The sequence below is a fragment of the Hippichthys cyanospilos genome, chromosome 7 (genome assembly GCF_059441005.1).
Source record: "Hippichthys cyanospilos isolate Australia breed blue-spotted pipefish chromosome 7, RoL_Hcya_1.0, whole genome shotgun sequence".
NCBI classification, from domain to species: domain Eukaryota; kingdom Metazoa; phylum Chordata; class Actinopteri; order Syngnathiformes; family Syngnathidae; genus Hippichthys; species Hippichthys cyanospilos.
Window position 1 is genome coordinate 12132888 of NC_142375.1, and position 24770 is coordinate 12157657.

Below are 24770 nucleotides of genomic sequence, written 5' to 3' on the forward strand. Positions count from 1 at the left end.
ATTGTAATAGAAGACAAGTATTGTTTTGCTTGTCTTTAGGTGTCAGCACTGTCAAGAGAGCAAGACAAGGACTCGTTCCGTTTGAGCTGGGGGGCTGAGCATCTTGACAATGTGGTCTTGTCCTCCAGTCTGCTGCATTCTGGGTATGACTGTACACAAGCGCACTCACGCATATACACACCACACATACACACACACACACACACACACACACACACACACACACACACACACACACACACACACACACACACACCCACTGGTTGTGAAATGACACTGCAGCTGTTGTGAATCATTCAAATGAGGATGCTTATACACATTTTATAATATTGTATGTTCAGCATAATTCACTTTTTTTTTACTTTAGTTTATTTTTTTCTCACATTAATTCACTCTTCAATTATTTTGTTGTCTCGTGGCTTCTGTGTGCACACACATCTTTTGTGATTTGTGATGGTGTGTTGTTGTATTCTGCTTTTAGCCGTTCGTCTCCTTGCCTAGACCATGACAACAGCAGGTGATTCTCTTTGTTTTGCCTTCTCTGCCTCTGCTCCTCTTTGTCCTTTTTCTCATACGCTGTTAGATTTGCCTTTTATGAATATAAAAACATGCCTCCATCTTTACATTACTCCATATTGCACGATTTTGACAATGAAAGAATAATGCTATATAACAACAATAATATTTTTAATTTTATTGAGTGTAAAGTATTGTGATGGGCTGTATTAATTTTTGAAATATTTGATATTCAATTTACACGATTTAAATTTTATATAAATTGATATACATATATAGTTCTTTCCGTTATATTTTTCTTTCCGAGTACTTCTTCACAGAGTACCATGACATCTTCCTTATGTCAAATTAGAAATAATTGGAATGTCTGTTCGTGTGAGTCATCTTTTGAAAGTGTAACCACTTGCACCAATATGTTTTTAAATGTTTTCTTTTTCCAAATGGACTTTAAAGGCCAACATTTGTTTTGGGAACCCTGAAAAATGGGAGTCAACTTTACCTTTAATCCCAGAATTGGTACAGGATAAAACGTTGACAAGACCATAATGTAGCTAACCTCCTGCAAAATGGAAGCAGTACTAAAGTGTGAGTTATTCTGTACCGTAGCAGGAGAGGTCAAGACAGTTCACATTTAAAACTTTTTTTTCCAACTTGTCTGGTTACTGCAAAATCATGCCTGCAACACAGACTGAACATGCCTGCATGTTAAGAAATGACAGCAGCACCAACACACCTTCAACACAGATTAAACATGCTTGCACATTTAGAAATTAGGGCAGCATCAACAAATTTTCATCATAACGTGACATACTGGGATTGTTGAAATACTGCATCAACACAACAGTAACATGCCCGTTTGCTTTTAATACTGCCTGGTGGCGAGATGAAAGTAGTTGTTCAAACTCAAAATCAATATTTTGACAGTGTTCTTCTGTCTTTATATATGGCAAGTGGAAAAAGAAAAGCGTGAGAAAAAAGTGTTGGCTTATTGTCCAATACGCTGTGTATAGTATATAAAACAATTTCAGCACTTTTTGATACAGTTTTGATTTAGATACATGCTATAGATAGATAGATAGATAGATAGATAGATAGATAGATAGATAGATAGATAGATAGATAGATAGATAGATAGATAGATAGATAGATAGATAGATAGATAGATAGATAGATAGATAGATAGATAGATAGATAGATAGATTGATTTTTTTTTTCCGTGGTACTAGGAATAGAACAGTTGTGAAAATCCACTCTTGTGTCATTCTCAAATGGAGGTGTATAATTTTATTTGCCTGCCTTGCTTGCAACTAACTTAGTGATTGGAATGAAAGTTGAGAGTTGCCTTGAACCAACTGTGTCCTTGTGTTGATATTAATGCTGAATGATGATGGAACTTGACCCCTTTTACTGTGTTTGCTTTGTCTGCATGTACTGTATTTTCATAGCCAGTAAAATGAATCGATGTGAATCTTCCTTGATGCTAATTCTGCTACGCACCTGTCTTTTAGCTTTCTGGTCAGTTTCATGGTAGACGCAAGAGGCGGGGCCATGCGAGGCTGCCGTCATAATGGCCTAAGGATCATCGTGCCGCCGAGGAAGTGTTCTGCTCCTACCAGGGTGACCTGCAGGCTGGTGAAGAGACATCGTCTGGCCTCCATGCCCCCTATGGTGGAAGGTGAGGGGCTGGCTGGTCGCATCATTGAAGTGGGACCCACTGGAGCCCAATTTTTGGGGTAAGTGTGTATCGGAGATAGTGTGAGTGGTTTGGTTGTGTGAGTGGTTTTATGCTGGTGCGTTGTGTTCATACTGTCTTCTTCGCTCCTTCCTGTGCTGCACACGGATCAGTAAGCTTCACCTTCCCACAGCTCCGCCCCCTCTGAATGAGGGCGAGAGCCTGGTCAGTCGCATCCTGCAACTGGGTCCTCCAGGAACCAAGTTCCTCGGGTAGGAGGGGCCCAGCCTGCCCGCCCTAAGATCCAGTATTCATCCAAGATCGTGTATTTTTTGGTTTTGATTTATTTTTATGTCGTTTTTTATGATATGCTTAAAGGTATAATTTGTCTGGATGAGCTAGAGATAATTATTGCCCTCCGTACAAGTAAGGAGGCATCCAAATTAGTGAGTGTAGTTGAGAGCTAGGCTGGTACACAGTATTGGAATAAGCTTGTATCTTAAGCTACATTCTTTTAGTGTCTAGTAAAAAAGGTTAGTAATTACAATATTTTATTTTAATTAGTGCATCATTCATCCTTTTTAAATTCAAATTGGGAATCGACCAAGAAAAAGTGTGAAAGTGATTGAATACATATATATATATATATATATATATATATATATATATATATATATATATATATATATATATATATATATATATATATATATATATATATATATACACATATATATATATATATATATATATATATATATATATATATATATATATATATATATATATATATATATATATATATATATAATTAAACAAAAAAAGTGATTTTTATCCATATTTTAATATGGATAATAAGCAAAATGGGGAGTCGTTTTCCAAGATTGACTTGTATATAGCCTAACCATTTGATTCATGTGACGCATCCATCTATCTAGTTTCTTTCGCCACTTATCCTCACAAGGGTCGCAGTCTTGTTGGTGCCTATCCCAGCAGTAGGGCGGAGACACCCTGAAGTGGTTGCCAGCCAATTGCAAGTCATACAGTAACGAACAACAATTCAAACACACAATCACACCGAAATACAATTTAGTATGTCCAATATACCTGGCATGCATGTTTATGGAGTGTGGGAAAGAGCTGGAGTGCCCGGAGAAAACCCACACAGGCTCGGGGAGAACATGCAAACTCCCACGAGAAGGCCTGAGCCAGCTGGAATTGAACTCAGGTCCCTAAACTGTGGTACAGATGTGCTAACCGCTCAACACCGAGCCGCCCTTCTATGAGCATAGCTTTCATATTGGGCATACATTAACTTGATTTAAATTTAGAAAACCCTCATAGCAAGAACGTAGTTATATTTGTCAGTGAATAATTTTCAGACCAATAAAGTTACATTGGACAGGCTTCAGCATGCCTGTGACTCTTGTGAGAATAAGCGGTTCAAAGAATAGCTGGCTAGATGAATGGATCGCAGAAGGATGTATCATTTCCTGGGCAGTCTAATTATCTCCACATGTAATAAACAGATAAACATAGGATAAAAAGCTATACAGTACTTTTTCTGCTAAATTTAATAAACAAGCAAATAAAAGAATCAGTCACTTTTTCATGTTTTCTTTTTTTTTTTGTCATTTGAAAATGAAAAGAATGAATGATATATTGAATTAGCTCAGCTGGAGTTAATACTGGAAGATGACCAACTTGTCTTTTGTCAGACTAAAATTATGCCTTTATTCACATTTCAGTCACCGGTCTAAAATGTGTTGGAGTTTTGGGTTGTTTTTTTTTTTTTTTCTTTTTTGCTTGTTTTATTATTTAGCACTTCCTATGATTTAGTACTGTATACCCACATCCACTGAGCGTATTTTTGTTGTTTTGCAACAATCAGAGGTGACGAGCCGAGGTTTTGTCGACGGACTTAAAAGAAAGACCTTATAGACTGTAAGGTTTAGCTTGGCTCTTGTTTTAGGCTGACAGGACCCCTAGCAGTCACCTTACCACGTGTGCCAATAATCCTAGGCTAGGAGTTAAATTGTATGAGGCTATATGCCCCTGGTAGGGTCTCCCATGACAAACAGGTCCTAGGTGAGGGACCAGACTAAGCACTGCTCACAGATCCTCTATCATGAAAAACAATATTGGATCAGGTTTTTCCAGATGTGTGTCACCGGGGCCCCCCTCTGAAGCCATGCCTAGAAGCGGGCCTGCACTCATGGGGCCTGGCCGTTATGTAACCCCCCCCATCCCATGGACTTTGGCAACGGAATTGTTGATGGAAATTCCATTAACATTTAGCTGACGGACTTACAATTAGTTTAGGTAAACCTCCGAAACGACGGCTTGATGACAATGGACGTGGGTCTACGTACCCACAGACCAGAAAAAAAAGTAAAATGCCCACCTCTGGTGTTACTACTGAACAGAAATATTTCCTGTTTTTGTCATTTCATTATTTATTTTTACAGTAATACCTTTCAATGTTGCCCTGCATGATTTAATCCCAATATCATTTGGTATTTTGTCATGTTTCTTTTGAAGGTGATTCATATTTTTAGGCACATACTTTGTCACATCAGCTTTGACATATAAATGTATCGATAAAACATTTTTCATCTTATTCTCTTTCTTCTTTAGCCCTGTGATTGTGGAGATCCCACATTTTGCTGCACTGAGGGGAACAGAGAGGGAGTTGGTCATCTTGAGGAGTGAAACTGGAGAAAACTGGAGGGAGCACCACTGTGATTTTACTGAAGAAGAACTTAACCAGATTCTTAATGGAATGGATGAAAGTAAGGGATCATAAAGATACAAATAACTATGTTAGGTATTTTATATACAAAAATATCAACTGGCTATGGCGTTTAACCTGTTGCCGTTCTTGTATGTGCTATAAAAATATCAACTAGCGATGACATTTAACCTGTTGCAGTTCTTGTATCTGCTACAAAAAAAATCTTCTCGAAGTATAATGGAATTAAATTAAACGGACAGTTCAACAGTTTCTAAATTTGTCACAATGTTTTTTCTGCTCTTTTACTACACTCCAGGCCAAATCTGCTAGCATTCGCGTTGATATCGTTCCAGCTTAAATTCATGTTTACATATTTTAGACTGACTCTTGTAGCACTCAACTTTAGTCTCAAGACTACTTGATTTAAGTCAGTGCACACACCATATATGTTAGAAGCATTTAATATAGGTGTTTTCTTCAGTTGTTTTGATCAAGCATTAACCTGTTACAAGTAACTTTTTATCACCATAAATGTTGCGATGCACTATTGCTCATCAAGTATTTCTCGACTTCATAGAACTGGATTCGCCTGAGGAGCTTGAGAAGAAAAGAATTTGCCGCATCATCACACGAGACTTCCCACAGTATTTTGCCGTGGTGTCTAGGATAAAGCAGGACAGCCATCTGATCGGTCCAGAGGGCGGCGTCCTCAGTAGCACTCTTGTTCCTCAGGTACAGGCAGTATTCCCTGAGGGAGCCCTCACGAAGAAGATCCGAGTAGGGCTCCAGGTTTGTACCACACATGAACGTATTTGTAGATTGCCTGTGGTCCATATGTTGGCAAATGTTCATTGGAATCGGTAAATGTCTTAGGCTCAACCCATTGAAGTTGATGTGGTGCGAAAGATCCTTGGGAACAAGGCGACGTTCAGTCCAATTGTCACACTGGAACCAAGAAGAAGGAAGTTCCACAAACCCATCACCATGACTATCCCTATTCCCAATAGCTCAAACAATGAAGGAGTCGGTTCTGTGTACAGTGGAGAAACGCCAACCTTACGCTTGCTTTGCAGTATTACAGGTAAGTTTGAGTTTTTTTGTTGTTTTTTTTTCCACTTAAATAAACATTTTCTTTTGTTTCAGGCGGGACAACACCGGCACAATGGGAAGACATCACTGGCTCTACACCTTTAACTTTTGTAAATCAGTGTGTTTCCTTCACGACTAACGTGTCAGCGAGGTAAAGCTCAGGCGTAGTCCTTTTCTGTTCATTATCATGGTTAACATGATACACTCATTGAAATTGTGCATCGTTCATATTTTTTTTTAGATTCTGGCTGATAGACTGTCGACAGGTGCAAGATTCTGTTAGTTTTGGCTCTCAGCTGTACAGAGAGATCATTTGTGTCCCATACATGGCCAAGTTTGTCATCTTTGCCAAGACCTTGGACCCCATTGAAGCACGACTTCGCTGTTTCTGCATGACCGATGACAAAATGGACAAGACGTTGGAGCAGCAAGAGAACTTCACTGAAGTCGCACGAAGCCGAGACGTTGAGGTGCAGTGTGACATTGAGCGGGACGAGTTACATCTAGGAGAAGGATTCTTCTGACGTGTGACGATGGATTAGTCTACAGAAAATGCAACAGAATGTCATATGCACATACGTCTGCTAACAATTTCAGCACTTACATGCTCTATATATGAAAGAGAAGTCCTCTCGCCTCCACTGTAGACAGTTGGTAAACAGGGGGGATTTTCAGTCTAAAATGGAACATAACTACTATGTGCTGGCCATTTGGCTTATTACCACTCCTCAAGTGGGTGCAATTTAAAGGGCAAGTGTCTAATACGTATATCAACCCCGCCTAATGAAAAAAATATCAAATGACAAACCTTGATCTTGGTACTGAATGTCCTGATTTTAATGGACGACATGAGCTGTGTGTGGCATTTTTTTAATTTAAGGTAAGAATGATAAATGACAACTGCGACCACTCCCACAGTGGCGCAGTCTTTCCTCTTGCAAGTCCAACAGCTGGCACTCATCTGCAAGCTTACTTGCATCAGGACCGATGTGCCTTCACACTAAGCACACATGAAGCACAGCATTTATGCAGCTCTTTTGAAAATAGAGATCTGAAATTTTTGTATGTTTTAAAATGAATGCTGACAAACCTCTTTTTATAACAAAACCCTAAATATAAAAATATTAACCCTCGAACAGAATCTGAAACTATTTCTTTTCGATAAAATCTTACTTGTGTAAGATTGTGTTTGGCGATTCTTCGAACTTTTCGTTTTAGTAATGTGTTTAAATCATAATCGTTTTTGTTATATTAACTCAGGTCCTGGAAGGAAAACCAATTTTTGCTGATTGTTTTGGAAACCTGGTGCCTCTAACAAAGAGTGGGCAGCATCATGTCTTCAGTTTCTTTGCCTTCAAAGAGAATCGACTAGCTCTTTTCATTAAAGTATGTTGGCAAACAAGCTTTTACACATTTAATAATATTCCTACCAGTTTACCCAGCGATTGAATTGTTCTTTTGAATTCATACACAGATTAGGGACACAGCACAGGAGCCCTGCGGTCGGCTTTCCTTCACAAAAGAACCACGCACATACCGAAGTCTGAACCATAACGCAATATGCAACCTTAACATAACCCTCCCAACATATTCCAAGGTCAGTTTAAAAATAAATTGTATTTTCTTTAAAGTGAGATTTGTTATGTTTGAACATTTTCCATTTCCTTTTTTCTCTTAGGAGTCTGATTCAGAGCAAGACATGGATGATGAGGTAAACCAAACCTGAATGATAAACTGGCACAACACTATAATAAATGTTGGTGGTAACTATGCTTCATCCACTTTCTCTAACAGAGTGAGAAGAGTGACAAGAAATGTAAGTGAAAATTTTAACAGTTTTAAGAAATTTGCAAAATATTTCAGGACACAAAATTTGGACACGTGCATTTCATTTGCAATCCCATATATACGACATTTTGTATTCATGATGTTGACATCATAAACAGATGAGGTTGTAAATACAAATTAGACATAGAAATTCTATGTATGTGCCAAGATACCCGTATGCATTGTTTGACGTGGTCAGGGTGCAATGTTTTTATGTGTTCTGATTGAAATTCTGTTCAAATTTTTGAGGCATCTCAGGTATAGTTACTCTAGCCCAGTGCTTTTTAATTATCCTTTGCAAAGTACCCCTCTGGCAAAGAGAGAACCTTGGGTTACTGGAAATTATGTTATGAATCTGGAAATCAGGCTAGATCCTACACAATTACCCATGCGCTACATGAAATCCTCAAAGGCAATCAACATTGATTTTTTTATTTTATTTTATTTTTAATGGAGTAGATTTTGACAAACATTTGCCAATTTGCGTGAAATCCTTATTTGTGGGGCTTTTGTAATATCACAGCTGCGGAAGTACACAAAGACGCAAAGGTGCAGGATTCAAACCATAAAGGATAGCTTCAGAATGGTATTTAGTGATTAAAATGCGGTATACTTACTTGGAAATCACTTTGTAATTGCAGATATGCTTTGAAATGGCACTCTAAAGGGCTCATGAAAAACTTCAATCTTGGCACTTTGACCTTTAACATTTGAATAACCCTTGCTGTGTTACATTGCTATACTAACATGTGGTAACTGGTAACTAAGCTCTGGCTGTGCATTTCCTTTTCTCTAATTCTTCTTTAGCGACTCTTTCTTTGCTTCCCTCCCCCCTGCTTTTTTATATTTTTTTAAAGTCTACGTATACATAGTATTATACTTATTTAAAACCACCTAAACCAGTTTTTATTCCATCTTATTGGAAATCAACCTGACCTCGATAATAATTTAGATATAATTGTGTACAATTAAAAGTGGAATTTTAGAAATTAGGATAAAATGTTTTTGGTTTATATAGAAATACCAGAAAAATATGCTGTCTCACAGAATGATTTTTTAATTATCACTTTCTTATATAATCATGTTTTGTTTTGTTCTTTCGCCAGTTATTCACTTAAGTTTAATCTTTTCACTGCACTGTACATTATATCCATAGGCACACTAAAATGAAAGACTGTGCCGCCCATTTTACTCACCCTGCAATTTTATTTTACAATGTGTTGTTTGTATTTAAGCAAATCAGTTTTGTTTTTATTGAAACTACCAGATTTTATTTTTCATGGAGGAGGGGTTTCTTAAAATAATTACCTTTAAAATATATCTATTCTAATGAGATGTAGTACTTGATTTGTTGGCAGACATGACTCTCCATGTCAATAGCAATCTTGAGAGATTTTTGTTTGTTGGTTCTTCATCCCTTTGTTCCATCCAATGTTTGATTGTTTCTTTGTTGTTTTGTTTTGTTCTGTTAGGCATTTTGTTTTTGTGGTGTTTCATTCCCTATCACATTATTTGGAACATTACTATTATCAGTTAAGGCATTCAAACTCTTTATAAAGTATTCTCTTGACTTTGCTTTCGCTCTTGCTGCTGTAACCTAAAACTCTTTTGGATCACTTTTTCCTGTTTTGGGGTCTTTTTTTCCATCTTTTGCTCTTTGGAGACTTCCTTATTCTCTGTCCTATGCGTCCTTCCTTGATCTCTAAACTCAGTCTGGATTTTAAGAGCATTGTCTTGATCAAAGTTTTCTGATGTCTCTCCTCCCCACTTCATTTGTCCCCTTATGTCTTTTACCCTTTTTGGTTGATGAACTTTTTTATCTGAAGATGATGAATCTGAATCAATGGAGACATTCTCACTGAAAACAAGTCAACCTCTAGATCCTGCAACCCTTGCAAGCCCAGATCTTCTCTCCGACATGTCAGACATAAAAGTTCCAGTTTTGAGTAATGAGCAAATAGATCACTTAAAAAATTTGGAGCCAGACAGTTCTGGGTGGAATGATGAAAAGGAAACGCTTGTCACCTATGAACACCAAGAGAGACGTCGAAAGGTTGGAGTAATTCAGAGTAACCGGATCAGTAATTCTGCGGAGGAAGTACAAGGTGATAGTTCAAGAAAAGCGAAGAGGTTCTCAGCCTCTGAGTCACTTGAAGCAAGGAATGTTGAGACAAAGACTACTTTAAGCAGACTTGCAGGAGACACGGCATGCGTGGAGTCCTGCCTTGGCATGGGAGAAAAATTCGAACAGCAAAGTGGATTGATCGATGATTCACAAGAGCAGGCTGTCCAAGAAACCAATGAACGGCGTATGGTGAAGTCCGATGGTAAACGAAGGCCCCCTGACATCAAGAAACCTATTAGGAGGAAGCTTCGAGACAGAGAACGTTCTGGATATAGTAGCTCAGAGGGAGAGCTGGAAAGAATGAGCTCTGAGGAGTCCTTAGACGGTGATGCTGTTCTGAATGAGAGTGGCTCTGTTTTCACACCAGCGGTAGATCCGCCAGCTTCTCCTCGTGTGGTTGAGACACCCATAGGATCAATAAAGGACCGGGTTAAAGCCTTACAAAACAAAGTTGAAGAGGAGGAGGGCCAAAAACATGCTCAGGTACAGATTCAAAAATCGGCCCTTACAAAATCCAAAACAGAGAGTGAAATGCCACCTCTCCCCAGTGTTCCCAAATCTCCTAGATCTCAGACAGAAAGATTAGAGGAGACTATGTCTGTTAAGGAGCTGATGAAGGCATTCCAGACCGGTCAGGACCCTTCCAAAAATAAATCTGGGCTTTTTGAGCACAAAGCATTGATGTCTTCTGATCCCATGCAAACACGTGAATTGGCAGATTTTGAAGAGAAACCCGAGACTGACCAAAGTCTGGAATCACCACCAAAACCCAAAAGTCAGCACCTGAGAGTTCCCCTTCACGACAATGACTTTCAGAGAGGTGACAAAGCTGACTCTGGATATGCGCCAACAGGCATACTTAAAGATACTTCCAAGGAATCACTACTGATTTCCGATGCAAATGTTGGAAAGACGGTCACATTTTGTGATGAGAGCAGTAATCACACAGACATAAAATCAACTAAGCCTTTTGAAAAGCAAAGTATCTCTGTTAAGGAGCTAACAAAAGCATTTCAGTTTGGGAAAGAGCCTTCAAAAAGTCAAGATTCTCTTTTGGAGTATAACCCTATTGCTCCTCCGAGTATATCAGCAGCTGAAGCAGTCTCTCTTCAAGAAACCAGTAACACACAGGATGCAAAATCTCAAATACAATCTACAGCTGATAATTCAGAGTTAATATCAGACGTTGATAGTTTTGGACACACAATTCAGCACGACAATGGGAGGACAAGTCCTCAGATAGGACTATCAACAGGGAGGAACTGGGGAATGATGCAAACTGAAGCACAATCTAACAGCATCGATATGACTTTATCTGAAGATTTGCAGATAAGCCCTGACCGCAGACCCTCCGAGGACTTCAGTGCAGACATAAAGGCTGAGCTTGAAGATAGTCCTGAATACCAGCTTTTCCGACAAACATCCACAGCCTTAGACGCGAGCATTCATCTGGAGGGATCTGACGAGGAGACGTTGGTAGATCGACTACCAAGCTGCAGTTCAATCAGGGAAACCGTTTCTCCGATTAATAATCAAATAATTAATGATGGATCTACAGTCACCCAGATGAACAATTTTAATGAAGTTAAAGAAAAGACAGTTGAGGAACCACGACTGGAAGAAGTCCACATTAGTAGGAAAACAGATAAGCGGGCATCCACATCAGCAAAAGATATATCAGGAATGATGACCTTATTGAAAGAAGACTTAGATCAGTATTCACAAACTATGCCTATACAAAATCAACCACCACAAGAGACTATTATTGAGGAAGACTTTGAGCAAATTATCTTAATTAAAGAAAAAGAAAGGTACACATTCCCATCTAGTAGTACTGAGTTTGGCACACAAAAAGAAACTGATCATGAAAAAGTAAAAGATCAGCCATTGAAAATGAAAGCAGATAATGAATGTAAACTATCAAAAAGCGCAAGAAGGAGCTCTGGGATGTTATCAGACAGCGATGATTTGGATGAGTTCCTCGAGGATAGGCTAATGCCTGGTTTCCCAGTGGAACAAAACAATTTGCAGGAAAAATACGACGAAACAATTTCTGAACAGAATAAAAATAGAACACATCATTCAAATGTCAGACAGAAGTATGATGAACTTGCAGGAACGCTGCAACTGGACAATGAGATATTGTCTTGTTTGCAGGATGAAGAACCAAACAAAGGTAAAGAGCATTCAACAAGTGATCACAGAAGTGATGCCATTTTTTCAAAATATGAACCTAAACAAATCACAATCGAGGAACCACGACTTCAAGAAGTCCACATTAGCAGGAAAACAGATCCCCAGCCACATGCAGCAGTGAAAGATATGTCAGGGTTGCTGTCCTTAATGAAAACTGACATGGATCAGAGTCTAGAAACTTCTTTTGTAATAGATCAGCCTGAGGAAGGACTTATCACTGAGGAAAATTTTAAACAAACTATCCTCATGAAGGGAAAAGAGAAATACATGCACCCACTTTCACCTGATGGATCTGGCACAAAACTGAACCAGTTTGAAGAAACTGATATAAGCGAACACAGAAATGAAAAGTCTTTTTCCAGTTTGGGAGAAGACGATGAAGAACTTGGAATGATTCTTCAGGTGAACAATGAAAACGAAGGCACCACAACAGATCCACCACTTGAAGAATTGCACACTGGCACGAAAACACCTTCCAAGGCAACCACGGCAGCAAAGGATATGTCAGGGTTGGTTTCAATCATGAAAATGGACATGGATCAGTGTTTTGAATCTGCTCCAGCAACAGATCATGAAAAGGATATCTTTGAAGAAGAATTTGAACAAACAAAGGAAGAATGGAAAGACATTCACCCATTTTCTTCTAATACTCTTGCATACAGAACAGAAGAGAAACATTTCAAACAAACTGACAAACGAAAAGACGGTAATAAAACACCTCGTTCCAGTTTAGGTGATGACTATGATGGATTTACAGTGGCCCCTTACATGAGCAATTATAATGAAGAAATCACAATTATTGAGCCACCTCTTGAAGAAGTTCATATTGGTAAGAAAACGAATGACCAAACACCCACAGCAGTGAAAGAGATATCAGGGTTGGTGTCCTTAATGAAAAATGACTTGGATCAAAGTCTAGAAACAAGATTGGAACCAGATCCACCCCAGGAGAATAGAATTGAGGAACATTTTGAACAAATTATCCTAAAGAAGGAATGGGAGAAAGATATTCACCCATTTGATTCTGTTGAGACTGGGTTCAGCACAGAAGAGATTTGTTTTGAAGAAACTGATATAAAAGAACAAATAAATAAGACACCTTCTTCCAGTTTAGCAGATGACAATGAAGAACCTATTGTGCCCCCTCATATGAGCAATGATAATGAAGACATTACAATTGATGAGCCAGTATTTGAAGAGGTTCATATTGGCAAGAAAACCAATGACCAACTGTCCACACCAGATATGTCGGGGTTGGTGTCTTTAATGGAGAGCGACTTGGATCAAAGTTTTGAGAAAAGGTTTGAACCAGAACAACCACAACAGAATGTAATTGAGGAAAACTTTGAACAAATGATCATAACAAAGAAAACAGAGAAAGACATTCACCCATTTGCTTCTGCTCAGCCTGGATTTGATACAAAAGACAAATATTTTGAAGAAACCGATTTCAGAAGGGATAGAAAAAAGACTCCTTGTTCCAGTTTGGGAGATGACTATGAAGAACACATTGTAGCCCCTGAGGTGAACACCGAGAGTAAAGATATCACAACTTTTGAGCCACTACTTGAAGAAGTTCATATTGGCATAAAAACCAATGAACAGGCACCCACGGTAGAGAAAGATATGTCAGGTTTGGTATCCTGTATGAAAAATGAATGGGATCAAAGTCTACAAATAAAGTTTGAACAAGATCAATCACCACAAGAAAATGTAATTGAAGGAAATTTTCAACAACTTATTTTAACAAAGGCAAAGCAGAAAGGCAGTGACCCATTTGATTCTGATGAGGGTAGAATTAGCACAGAAGAGAAACACTTTGAAAAAAGTCTCATAACAGAAGACAGGAACAAAACATCTTGTTCCAATTTGGAAGAGGGCAGTGAAGAACTTGCTGTGGCCTCTCAGGTGAACAATAAAAATGAAGACATCACAACTGATGAAGTACTACTCAAAGAAGTCCACATTAGAAACAAAACAGATCATCAGGCACCTACAGCAGTGAAAGATATGTCAGGGTTACTGTCAATAATGAAAAAGGACATTGATATGTATCTTGAATCTAGTCCCTTGATAGATAAACCACTGCAAGAGGAAATCATTGAGGACAATTTTGAACAAATCATTCTTATAAAGGAAAAAGGGACAGACATATACCCTTCCAATTTGGCTGAACTTAGCTCAGAACAGAAACATGTTGACGAAATTGAGAGTAGACATAGTGGAAATAAGACTCCTCATTCCAGTTTGGGAGATGACTATGAAGAAGTTACAGCAGCCCCACAACTGAACAGTGATGATGAAGAAATTCAAATTAATGAACCACTACTTGAAGGTCATATTGTGAAGAAACCCAATAACCAGGAACCCACAACAGTAAAAGATATATCAGGATTGGTGTCTGTGATGTTAAGTGACTTGGATCAAAGTCAGATGGATAGACTAGTGACACCGGAAGAAGACAATATTGAGGAACAAATTGAACAAGTTATTCTTCCTAAAGTCCAGAAGTCCTCTAGTGTGGAGAAATCTGAAGATAGCAAAGAGCAAGATAGAGAGACAATGACAAAGATGCAGACTCATGTGGTTGAAGGCAAAGAAGTCAGTCCAAGTTCAGTTATTCAGGCACCAATCCAGGAGGTTTGCATCAATGAAAATACATACAGACAAGAGTTTAAAACTGAGAGGGATATGTCAGGCATATTGTCACTTCTTAGTTGTGACCTAAAACAATGTTTAAAGGAAGAATTAGTACTGGCACACAGTAACCCAGAAGAGGAAATTGTCAAGGAGGAGGTATGCAAACAAGTTATAATATCAAAAGACACTGACAGGGAAACATATACATTTTCTCCTGAACATGGTGCAATGCTGTCAAATGAAACCATATCAAATCAAAGCAAATGCGAGACTTACACTCATGAAGATGAAAGATGGAAGGATTTCCTGCCTGAAGAGGATGGAGCTCAAATTTCTGCTCTCGAGCCACATTTTACTGACCTCAGTGAAAGTCCTGTGAAATTTGCAAACACATATGAAACAACGGGTGAATTCAAGAATGAATACAAAGATGCAGATTTTGGCACCACCAGCCCGTTCCTACCTCAACGGCCAGTTGATCTAAGTAACATTGACTGTATTGGTTCAGTTGAATCTCTTAAAGAGATTTATCCTCAAGACTCTCTGGAGGCAAGCCCAGTCATGGAAGATGTATCATCAAAGAAATCTCCCGATTCCATTGAACCAAGCCCTACGAGAGAATCTCCTTGTCCAGACTCTCTTGAAGGAAGCCCCACTCATTCACTGGACACTGGAGACAGGCCGTTGCCAACCAAGGCAGCTGTGTATGAGGATTATGCATCGCAACTTAAAGCATGTTTAGCTGTTGACCCAAACACATGCAAAGATGACAATGAATCAGAAAATGTCATGCAAATAGATGGTGACAAAAATTCCTCTTTCCAGGAAGATGAAATTGAAACTGATTCCACAATAAATCAATTTACTCCAGAAGAGGAGATGTTTAAAATGGCCGCAAGGATCAAAACGTTTGATGAAATGGAGCAGGAAGCTAAAACAAAGAGACCATCACATACAAGTTCTCATGAGGATCTTGACCGAGATATACAAATGGCCCCAGATATGCCATCTTTCCAAGATACATCAGGGGAATATTTTGAAAAAGAAGTTGCAGAACCAGATAACTGTTCAAGTCATAGTCTACATAAAGATAGGGAAGAATTTGAGTCACACATAAGCACAGAATTTGGAGGAAGTAAAGAGTCTCCACAACCCAACGAGGAAAGCCCATCTGAAATTCATGGCGGTGATAAGTATTCAAACAGCGGTGCTGTCGATACACATTTTTACAGCTATGATACAGAACACCTCCATCCAGAAAACGACGGTAATCTGCAAGGGGTTACTGAACCTTCGACTTTAGACTCTAAAGAAGCCCTATATTTTACATCGAGCTTCGACGACTATGTAGCCTACAACGAACGAGCTGATGAGCAGAGGAGTTATTATTGTGCAGAGAAAAATAAAGCACTTCATAAATCACCTGCTCAGTCGCCAAGTGATGAGAAAACCCCTGCTGAATTTCAATTTGAAGAGGGAAAGCTATTTGAAATGACCAGAGGAGGCGCAATTGATTTGACAAGAGGTTTTGATGAAGAAGTTGAAGGAAAGGCATTTTTTCAAACAGAGAGACATCCAGTAGATGAATTAGCTTCAGAGAAGACCGCAGAAAAACAAAGCACCTTGTCAGAATTTGAAATCAGTGATTCAGTCGGAGAGAAAAACCTACAGGAGCCAACGGAGCATATTGTTCCTATTCCCAAACCCAGAACTCTCTTCACAACCTCATGTGGGAAATCAGTGAGTGAGAAGCACCTTTCTGAAGCAAATCTTGGTAGCTCAACAGAAGTTCAGCTTGGTTCTCCCACAGAATTGGAGAAGCTAACCATTATTCAAGATGATGTCAAAAGCCCTCTTGGCCTAGACGTAAACTATCTTGACTCTACAATCGCAGATCTTGGGGCAAGCACAAACACAGATACACTAGCAAACCCAAAGCAGAGTTGTGACTTATTAGACTCCTCTGCTGATGAGGATGAGGAAGATCAGTGCTCAGTCATTGAAAGGTCTTTTTCAGGTGCACAGGCTATTGTCAATCAAAGCAACGTATCAAATGAGGACAGTCTTTTAGACATGGAAAGATGTCAGAAGAACTTTTACCCTGATTTGGTTATCAAAACAGAAGACCCAACCATGATTCGTAGAACAAGATCTGAGACAGATGGTTGTCCAAGTAAAGCCTCTGGTAAAACCAGCAGGAGTTGCTCTGACAGTGCTCAACTCACATATGAGTCGAGCCTTTCCTCGACTAGAATTCTTCCCTCAACAAAACAAATAAAAGGAACTCTGATCTGTAAAACTGAAGAATCTTCCATTTCTTTGGATACTGACGACATCAGTAGCTCAAGTCACAAGAGTCCAGATTCTGTCATCTTTACATATGATATCCCAAGCTCGAGCAGTTTAGAGTTGGATCCTTTGACGGCTGCGCAACCATCTTCTGGAATAGCAGATGTGTTTGAATCTAGGCCTACCCGGGATGACACGGTGGAAAGTCAGATGCAGAGAATCGCCGATGAACAAACTCCAGAATGCATGGCAGGTATGGCCAGGTCTACACGGGCATACTACTCTCCTAGTACTTCTCCTTGGCAGCAAGAATTCTTCTTCTTCGTAAGAGCATTCTGCCATCACATGTGTGCCTGTTGTGATGTTTTGCATGTTAGTGAGTTTCTTGTCCATCTCATCTGTGTCTGTGTCCTATCTCAAGATTGAATGGTCATGTTGGTTTTAGTTCGCAAGCTTATTTTGATTATTGGTATCTCTGATACTAATTTAGCTTGGCTAATATTACTAAATTTCATCTGCTGAACTTGACCATATAATCCTACTTCAGAAACTCTTTAGAGTGATGAATCCAATTTTTCTCCTTTCATCAATGTCAACATTACATTTCCATGTTTAATTTCAGGCGTGTAACAGACTGTAAAGCCGTAGTTTTAGGAAAACAGCACTTGTAGGTGTATACAGCAAATGATGTGTACAATGACAATTTAAAAATATTGTATTTCACTTTGGTGGTATTTTAGTGGATTGGCAGGATGATGCTGACAGGAAAGAGGAGACATTAGCAATCATTGCAGATCTCCTTGGCTTCAGCTGGACTGGTAAGCTGTCATTTTTATAGATTCTCTCTTTTTTTTAAATAATACAACATTGAATACATTGAAAGGTATGTTGTTATTTTATAGGCAAAAACACTCAACATTTTTCCATATATTGTTGTCTATTTCGTCAGAGCTGGCAAGGGAATTGGAATTCAATGAGGATGTGATCCAACTAATAAGAACACAGAATCCCAATTCACTTCAAGAGCAGAGTCATGCCTTACTGCAACACTGGGTTGAACGGGAAGGCAAACATGCCACAGGTACATTTTCAGCCTTATTCAAGATAACAGATTACAAGTATTTGTCACCTCTACATATTGGAAATTATTACCGCATTTCTCAGTGTACAAGTCGACCTCCTGCACAAGTCAACCCCCGTCCACCTTTTTTTTAACTTCAATTTCGGTGAATTTTCCAAAAACGAGTGTATAAATCTATCCCCGACTTTAGTGGTTACGCATATCACGTCTGTACAATTAAAACATGGTCTGTGTAATTAAAATGATGAAATTACACAACTTTTAGGCGCATTTCTTCATCATATATTGAATAATAAATTGTTGCGGTTTTGGGGAGAGGGGACAAGTTTTAGGCAATTTACGCGTGTTTAGATGCGAATGCTGAAACTAATGTTGCAACAATGGAGAAATTTGAAGTTTCAATGCTTTATTTTTTTGACACCGAATATGAATTTCTCAAAAAGCCCAAAAAGTTATCATCACTAATAGACACTGCAAATACTGTAGCTACTCACATTTAAATCGTGGACGTTCTCTCCTTCTTGCTCGTGATTTGCGCAAACATCCTGGTAACTTCTATGGGTAGTCAACTTGGGACCTGTCCAATTTGTTTGAAATGGAAGTCACCAGAAATGCTTTGCTGAAGCTTTCTTTACCCACGTGACGACTGTGGCAAGATCAGTGCATGCATCAGTTGCTCTTCCCTGTGTTTCTCCCCCCACCTGCTGACATCCACACGTGTCATGCCACTGTTCTCTCATTTTTATCTTGAAGTCTATCCGTCTTTTCCTTTTCATAACGGGTCAAAGTCTGCCGGAAAAATTATCCACACAGCTTTGTTGTTGAAAAGGGGTGCATTTGAAAATCCAAACGCGCTAAAACATATGCATACTATAACGAATTAGAGGTACATACAGTATAATCATTTTAAGCCTTGTAAATGACATATTACTTATTTCGCATTCAAATCAATGTTATTCAAACATAGATATGTCGAGAAAATTGGTCTGGTTTGATTTTGAGGTATGCGGGTATAAGTTGACCCCGCCAATATGGGCGTTGAAAATGAAGAAAAAAACTTGACTTGTACACAGAGAAATACGCTACACTTGCTTTAGATTAATCATTAGAGACCCTGTAAAATTCTTTCCTTGTTTTTTCTAAATACATGAAATGTTTTACAAATTATAAAACATTTTATTTTCATTTGATTTAAATTTTTCTCAATTATGAATTTGTAGAATCATATCTGCATACCATATTTCTATATATGTTTCTGACAATTATTGCAAAATATTTCCACAGAAGACTGCCTGATTAAGAGACTGACCAAGATCAACCGGATGGATATCGTTCATTTAATTGAAACCCAGATGAACAAGTCCATTCAAGAACAAACCTCGAGAACATATGCAGAGATAGAGAAGACATTGGACCATAGTGAAGGTAGTTTATAATCTTTGTTTACTGTCAACGTGTTTTCAGTCATTATACTAAAATAGTGTACTTGTCATGAGGTTTGATGAATAGATACGTTTAATATCCTGCCATTTTTTTTTCTAGTGTCAGTGGCCCTGTCGTCAGTGCAAGAAGATGTGGACAGTCCCAGGATTGTGAGGAGGGTTGAATCAGATCGCAAACCTCCCCCAGCTGTTTCTGAGGAGGACCTCTCTGTAGCTTCTCTACTTGACATTCCTTCATGGGCAGAGCCTGCTGGACATACCCACTCAGAAAGCATGCATGGGGACCTTTTGGAGGAAATTGAGATCTCACAGTAAAGTGGCGATTTTATTTGAATTTTTGATACATGGTGTATACAAACTATGTAGTGTTTTTTAGATTCTAAAGCACATATGATTGTAAATTTCAGTTGCAATGAAAAAATTGTTTTGGGAATCTTCCGTATGTATTATGCGCTGGATTATGGGGAACATTACTGCACTCTAAGGACAACAAAGCAGTCCAGAAAATAATATTATTTGGCATATGTTATTCCATATATAAGGCGTACTTGATTATAAGATGCACTCTCATATAATACTCTATATAATAATAATAATATAATATATAATATAATATAATATAATAATATATAATATATATAATAATATATATATATATAATATAATAATAAGAAGAAGAATATGCACAGATGACAAAGTAGTTTTTACAAAGAGATCACTGAGTACCACTGTATATACATTAGAAATATCCAATACAGTGATTTTCAACCAGTACAGTGTATCAGTTTAGTGTGCCATCAGAGATAACCAGATGTGCTGGAGGAAATCGTCCAATTTCATCTAAGTGATCAGGAAATTAGTCATTTATGACTAGGAATCTTACTTGGTTAATATACAGTAGGTGTCACTGGGAGAAAACAAGTGTTCTTCCATTAGATAGTAAGAGTCATTTATACTTATGTGTGGCCTTTTCTATACATTATTTTGGATGATGTGTCATGAGATCTTTCTAATATATAATATAATGTGCCTTGGCTAACTATTATAAAGTTTGGGAAACACTGCGCATGGCACTAAAATACATTTACTGCTTATACATTTATCCTTTTTTTTTAATTGTTCGTCCCAGCATTTTGTGTAAACTGGGTTTGTTCTTCATGTAAATGCCTTTGGCGTTAGTTTGTGTTTGCCAAAGTAGCATTTTAGGCATTTCACATATTTGAAGGCTTAATTTGTGACTATATCTGCTTTGCGTGTTACAGTGAACTCAACCCTAACCTATGGACTTCAGATGATGTAATTTCTCGTGAACGTACACGCCATGTCAACTTGGATGAGCAAGTAAGTAAGCTCCCAATCAAAACAGAAGCTGCAATGAAGAGCAAAGCAACTTGGGTTTATGATGTTGAGTCCAAAGCGGAAGACAAGAATATTTCCTGCAATATTGATTTTCATGTTTGCAAGCCTTTTCATGGTCAGTGCCAAGTCACGGGAGAATACGGTCAAAATGTTCCTGGGACATTTGCTGCTAAAGAGGATCAGTGGGCACCCGAAACTTTGAAGTTGCCATCATCTGGATCTATCAGTGACATTAGTCTGATTTTATCTGAGTCAGACCAAGCTGAGACTGATTTTGAAGAGATTCATGAATTTTATGTTTCCCAGATAAGCACTCTAAATTACCCCCAAGAAAAGATGAGAGGAACTTCTGGTCCTTCCATGTTTGCTTCACAAAAGATTCACCCAGCAACTCTTGCCATAACTGAAGAAAACACAGACACAGATAGAAAATTTGAAGTCTTACAGAAGTGTGATGAACTTACAGCCCGGTTCTTCAAAGAATTGGATGGCCATACGAAGAGCTCACAGATTTCAAATGTGAACATCGGCTATGATCCATTTACATCAAGCAATAAAAAAACAAAAACCCAAGTCGATAATGTTGGGTGTCAGGTGATCATGTCCTTCATTGATGATGATGAAGATGATGATAATTACGATGCCGACGTCCAGACAGTGGAATCCATGATTGCCGCAGCCAATTACCGACTAATGGGTGACTGTAAAAACACTAATATGGCCTGTGACTCAACTGAGAGCTCGGAGATTTGTAGTTCACTCAGTCAAGACAGTGAGAGATACAGGGCAAAGACTGTCTCTTCCAGCCTTTATCTGCCTATCCATGCGCGACAAACATCTGAGCAGGATGAACTGTTGTCTCCCACATCCATAGATTATGACACTTATGTTTATGAAAAGGATTTTTTGCCAGCTGAATATTGGACAAGCGAAACTTTACAGAGACTCTCATCACCGGAATCTGTCATGTCAATCAGTGACTACAGGGCAATGTCTCCTGATTCTCCTCTCAGCAAAAGAAAAGGTTTTACAGCAGACATTCCAATAAAGGATGTTAGTTGGGCACTCTTTTCAAGCATGGAAAAATGTACTTCACTCAAAATTACTGAAAATAATACAGACCATAATGATTCAAATGTGTTTGATAGTAGCCTGCATTTAGGTGAAACAGATCAACCCGCACAATACGTTGACTCGGGAGTTTCAAAACACAGCCCGCGTTTACCTGAGAATTTATTAATCAAGGGGGAAATTCCAAGTGCAGTTTTAAATAGTTTGTCTTTTGACCATGTCCATGAAGGAACTTATTTGTTTAGAAAGACTTTGCAGGATTTAGGCACAAGTAATCATTATGAAACGTCAGATATGGATCGCCGTCCCTTTTCACCACAGTCTCAGACTTCTCAGCACAGCTTCTCATTCCTTGAGCTCGTGCTCTCTGAACCAACCCGTTTCCAACTTATGAATCAGTATTGTGATTATTTTTTACTGTATTCAGGAGATAATCCAACCTTACTCCAAATGACACAACACCAAAGAGAATCAGTCAATGTTAATGCTTTGGAAACAGAATTGCCCTTAAATTATATTTGTCCGCAAGATATCAATTACAAATCATCAAATGCTACCCTGTCACAGGATACACCACACTCACCGCAAAACTTTTATCTCAATTATTATATGGATGCACCTCCATCACAATTGTTTGAATGTTATAATACGAACAATCCCGATGCAGAAAACACTGTATCACTTAAGTTAAATACTGACCTAATTATTGATAAAGGAGGGAGAGACCATGTAACTGAAAATCAAATGTCAGTTCAATGTAGTTCTCATGTCCTTGAGACTAAGGAAACTAACCAGTCCTTTCTTGATTATTGGTTTTCACAGATGGCACCACAACCTTCTTTCTTACAACAATCAATAGTTAACCCAGATCCTTGTATGCAATATTTAAAAAAGAACAAAGAAGAAACCTCTCAAATTAAGGACTCTGCGGATTCCATTGTGAAACAATCAAATGGAGCAAATATGTATTCTGAACACAAATCACAAAGACCAACGATAGAAACACATTGTGGGTCATCAGAAAAACATAAACAGACACCAGTTATATTTAACTTGATTGAAAGACCAAGGTACAATTTAGATTTTCAACAAAATAAAACAATAGTATGCAAAGGGCAAGCTTCTCATCTTGAAGATATTGTCCAAACCAAGAGGCTAGATAACATAATGTCATCCAAAACAAAGGTAGACGCATCCAATGGAAATAGTTTTGAAAAGGGCTTAACACATATGTTATATTCCAGTTCTCCGACAAAATATGCTCAACAAAGAATCAGTACAGTGGAAAAAAATGAGGGGATGTCTGAAACCAACACATTGGAGTCATCACCTAGTTTGACGCTGTTGGACTACTTAGAGTCTCATGAATCCTCCACAGCTGAGTCAGTCAAAGAGGTGAGACCTTGCTCTCCAGAGTCAGTAGAATTCCAAAAAGAACTAAGAACTCTTTCTCCTGACTCATCTGTTACACAATTTGACGTTACAAAAAAGGACGATTGTGATCTATGCTTTAGCCAAAGGTCGCACACAGCGTTTTTCGCAAGTTCAGTTTCTTCAGATCTTTTTTCGAAAAAAAGGCAGCATTGCAATTATTACTTAAGGTATTGCGAAAATAGGCCAGTTTCTCCCATGTCCACATTGTCTGATAATGAAAATTCAGAGTTCTGTCTCCAGGATGTCTTTGATGAAAACAGGCCAGAATCCCCAGAATCAGTATTGTCAGAAAAGATCAGAACAGAAAGTATAGTCTGCCTCAATGCCGGCCTACCACAGTTATGTGCACGGCCTCTGACATATGCAGATGTCGTCCGGGGCTTTACACATGAAAATCCGGCAGAATCCACGGATAAAATTATGACTTTTCAGTCTAAGCCTATTTTGCAACTGTCTGATTCCTTTGATGAATTGTCAGACTCCACCACAGCTGAATTGACCATCGAAAAAAGACCCTATTCCCCAGAGTCTGTAGCATCTCACTGTGAATTCAGGCCTCTTTCACCTGACTCACCTGTTCCTCAGTTTGACATAGCCCAAATAGATAATTATGACCAGTGCTTTAGCCAAAAGTCATACACACCACAATCGAATTTTTCAGATTGGGAAAGTCATGATCTGTATCTGACCGACCTATTTGATGAAACCAGACCTTATTCTTCACAGTCTGTTTTATCAGCCATTGATCTAGAGGTCTTATTTAGCAACAGAGTGTTGTCCCCAGATTCTGTTTCTTCAGATCTAGACACTTCGCTACTTCGGGATTGGTTGTTGGAATTTAGAGCATCCTCCCCAGATTGTGTGGCATCAGTTGGGAAACAGCCACCTGTTCCCGATCCTATCCTTGCGCAAAACAACAGGCAGCATTGCAATTATTACTTAAGCTATTGCGAAAATAGGCCAATTTCTCCCCTGTCAACATTGTCTGAAAATGAGTATTCAGAGTTCAGTCTCCAGGATCTCTTTGATGTAAGCAGGCCAGAATGCCCAGAATCGGTACCATCAGAAAATGTCAGACCAGAAAGTAAATTCTTGCTCAATGCCGGCCAACCTCAGTCATGTGCAGGACGTTTGACCTATGCAGATGTCGTTCGTGGCTTTACACATGAAAATCCGGCAGAAGCCAATTATAAAATTATGGCTTTTGAGTCTAAACCTATTTTGCTACTGTCTGATTCCTTTGATGAATGGTCAGACTCTACCAATGCTGAATTGGCCATCGAAATGAGACCCTA

General features: G+C 38.6%; 2 protein-coding genes across 2 annotated transcripts in view; both read left to right on the top strand.

Moving 5' to 3' along the window:
* The window catches only part of ank2a (ankyrin 2a, neuronal), a 73764-nt gene that overhangs the window by 26487 nt on the left and 22507 nt on the right, over nucleotides 1-24770 (top strand). Inside the window, exons 27-45 of the mRNA XM_088418864.1 lie at nucleotides 40-143; nucleotides 482-517; nucleotides 2025-2249; nucleotides 2362-2460; nucleotides 4826-4980; nucleotides 5500-5711; nucleotides 5796-6003; nucleotides 6066-6162; nucleotides 6253-6481; nucleotides 7272-7397; nucleotides 7486-7608; nucleotides 7690-7722; nucleotides 7806-7827; nucleotides 9665-17341; nucleotides 17829-17906; nucleotides 18038-18169; nucleotides 19454-19594; nucleotides 19712-19922; nucleotides 20874-20952. Coding sequence (XP_088274990.1) covers nucleotides 40-143; nucleotides 482-517; nucleotides 2025-2249; nucleotides 2362-2460; nucleotides 4826-4980; nucleotides 5500-5711; nucleotides 5796-6003; nucleotides 6066-6162; nucleotides 6253-6481; nucleotides 7272-7397; nucleotides 7486-7608; nucleotides 7690-7722; nucleotides 7806-7827; nucleotides 9665-17341; nucleotides 17829-17906; nucleotides 18038-18169; nucleotides 19454-19594; nucleotides 19712-19922; nucleotides 20874-20952 — 9987 coding nt within the window. The remainder of the gene's footprint in view (nucleotides 1-39; nucleotides 144-481; nucleotides 518-2024; nucleotides 2250-2361; nucleotides 2461-4825; nucleotides 4981-5499; nucleotides 5712-5795; nucleotides 6004-6065; nucleotides 6163-6252; nucleotides 6482-7271; nucleotides 7398-7485; nucleotides 7609-7689; nucleotides 7723-7805; nucleotides 7828-9664; nucleotides 17342-17828; nucleotides 17907-18037; nucleotides 18170-19453; nucleotides 19595-19711; nucleotides 19923-20873; nucleotides 20953-24770) is intronic.
* Nucleotides 20986-23440, top strand: LOC148421075 (uncharacterized). Its single transcript, XM_088419063.1, has 2 exons — nucleotides 20986-22515; nucleotides 23399-23440. Exons 1-2 carry the CDS (start codon nucleotides 20986-20988, stop codon nucleotides 23438-23440), a joined length of 1572 nt encoding a protein of 523 aa, XP_088275189.1.

What these genes read in the sequence shown, in the direction of transcription:
- LOC148421075 (XM_088419063.1), top strand. Translation starts at nt 20,986, where the DNA reads ATGAAGAGCAAAGCAACTTGGGTTTATGATGTTGAGTCCAAAGCGGAA. An exon ending in CACAACACCAAAGAGAATCA is followed by an intron (nt 22,516 to 23,398) that starts GTCAATGTTAAT and finishes TGGACTACTTAG; the next exon opens with AGTCTCATGAATCCTCCACA.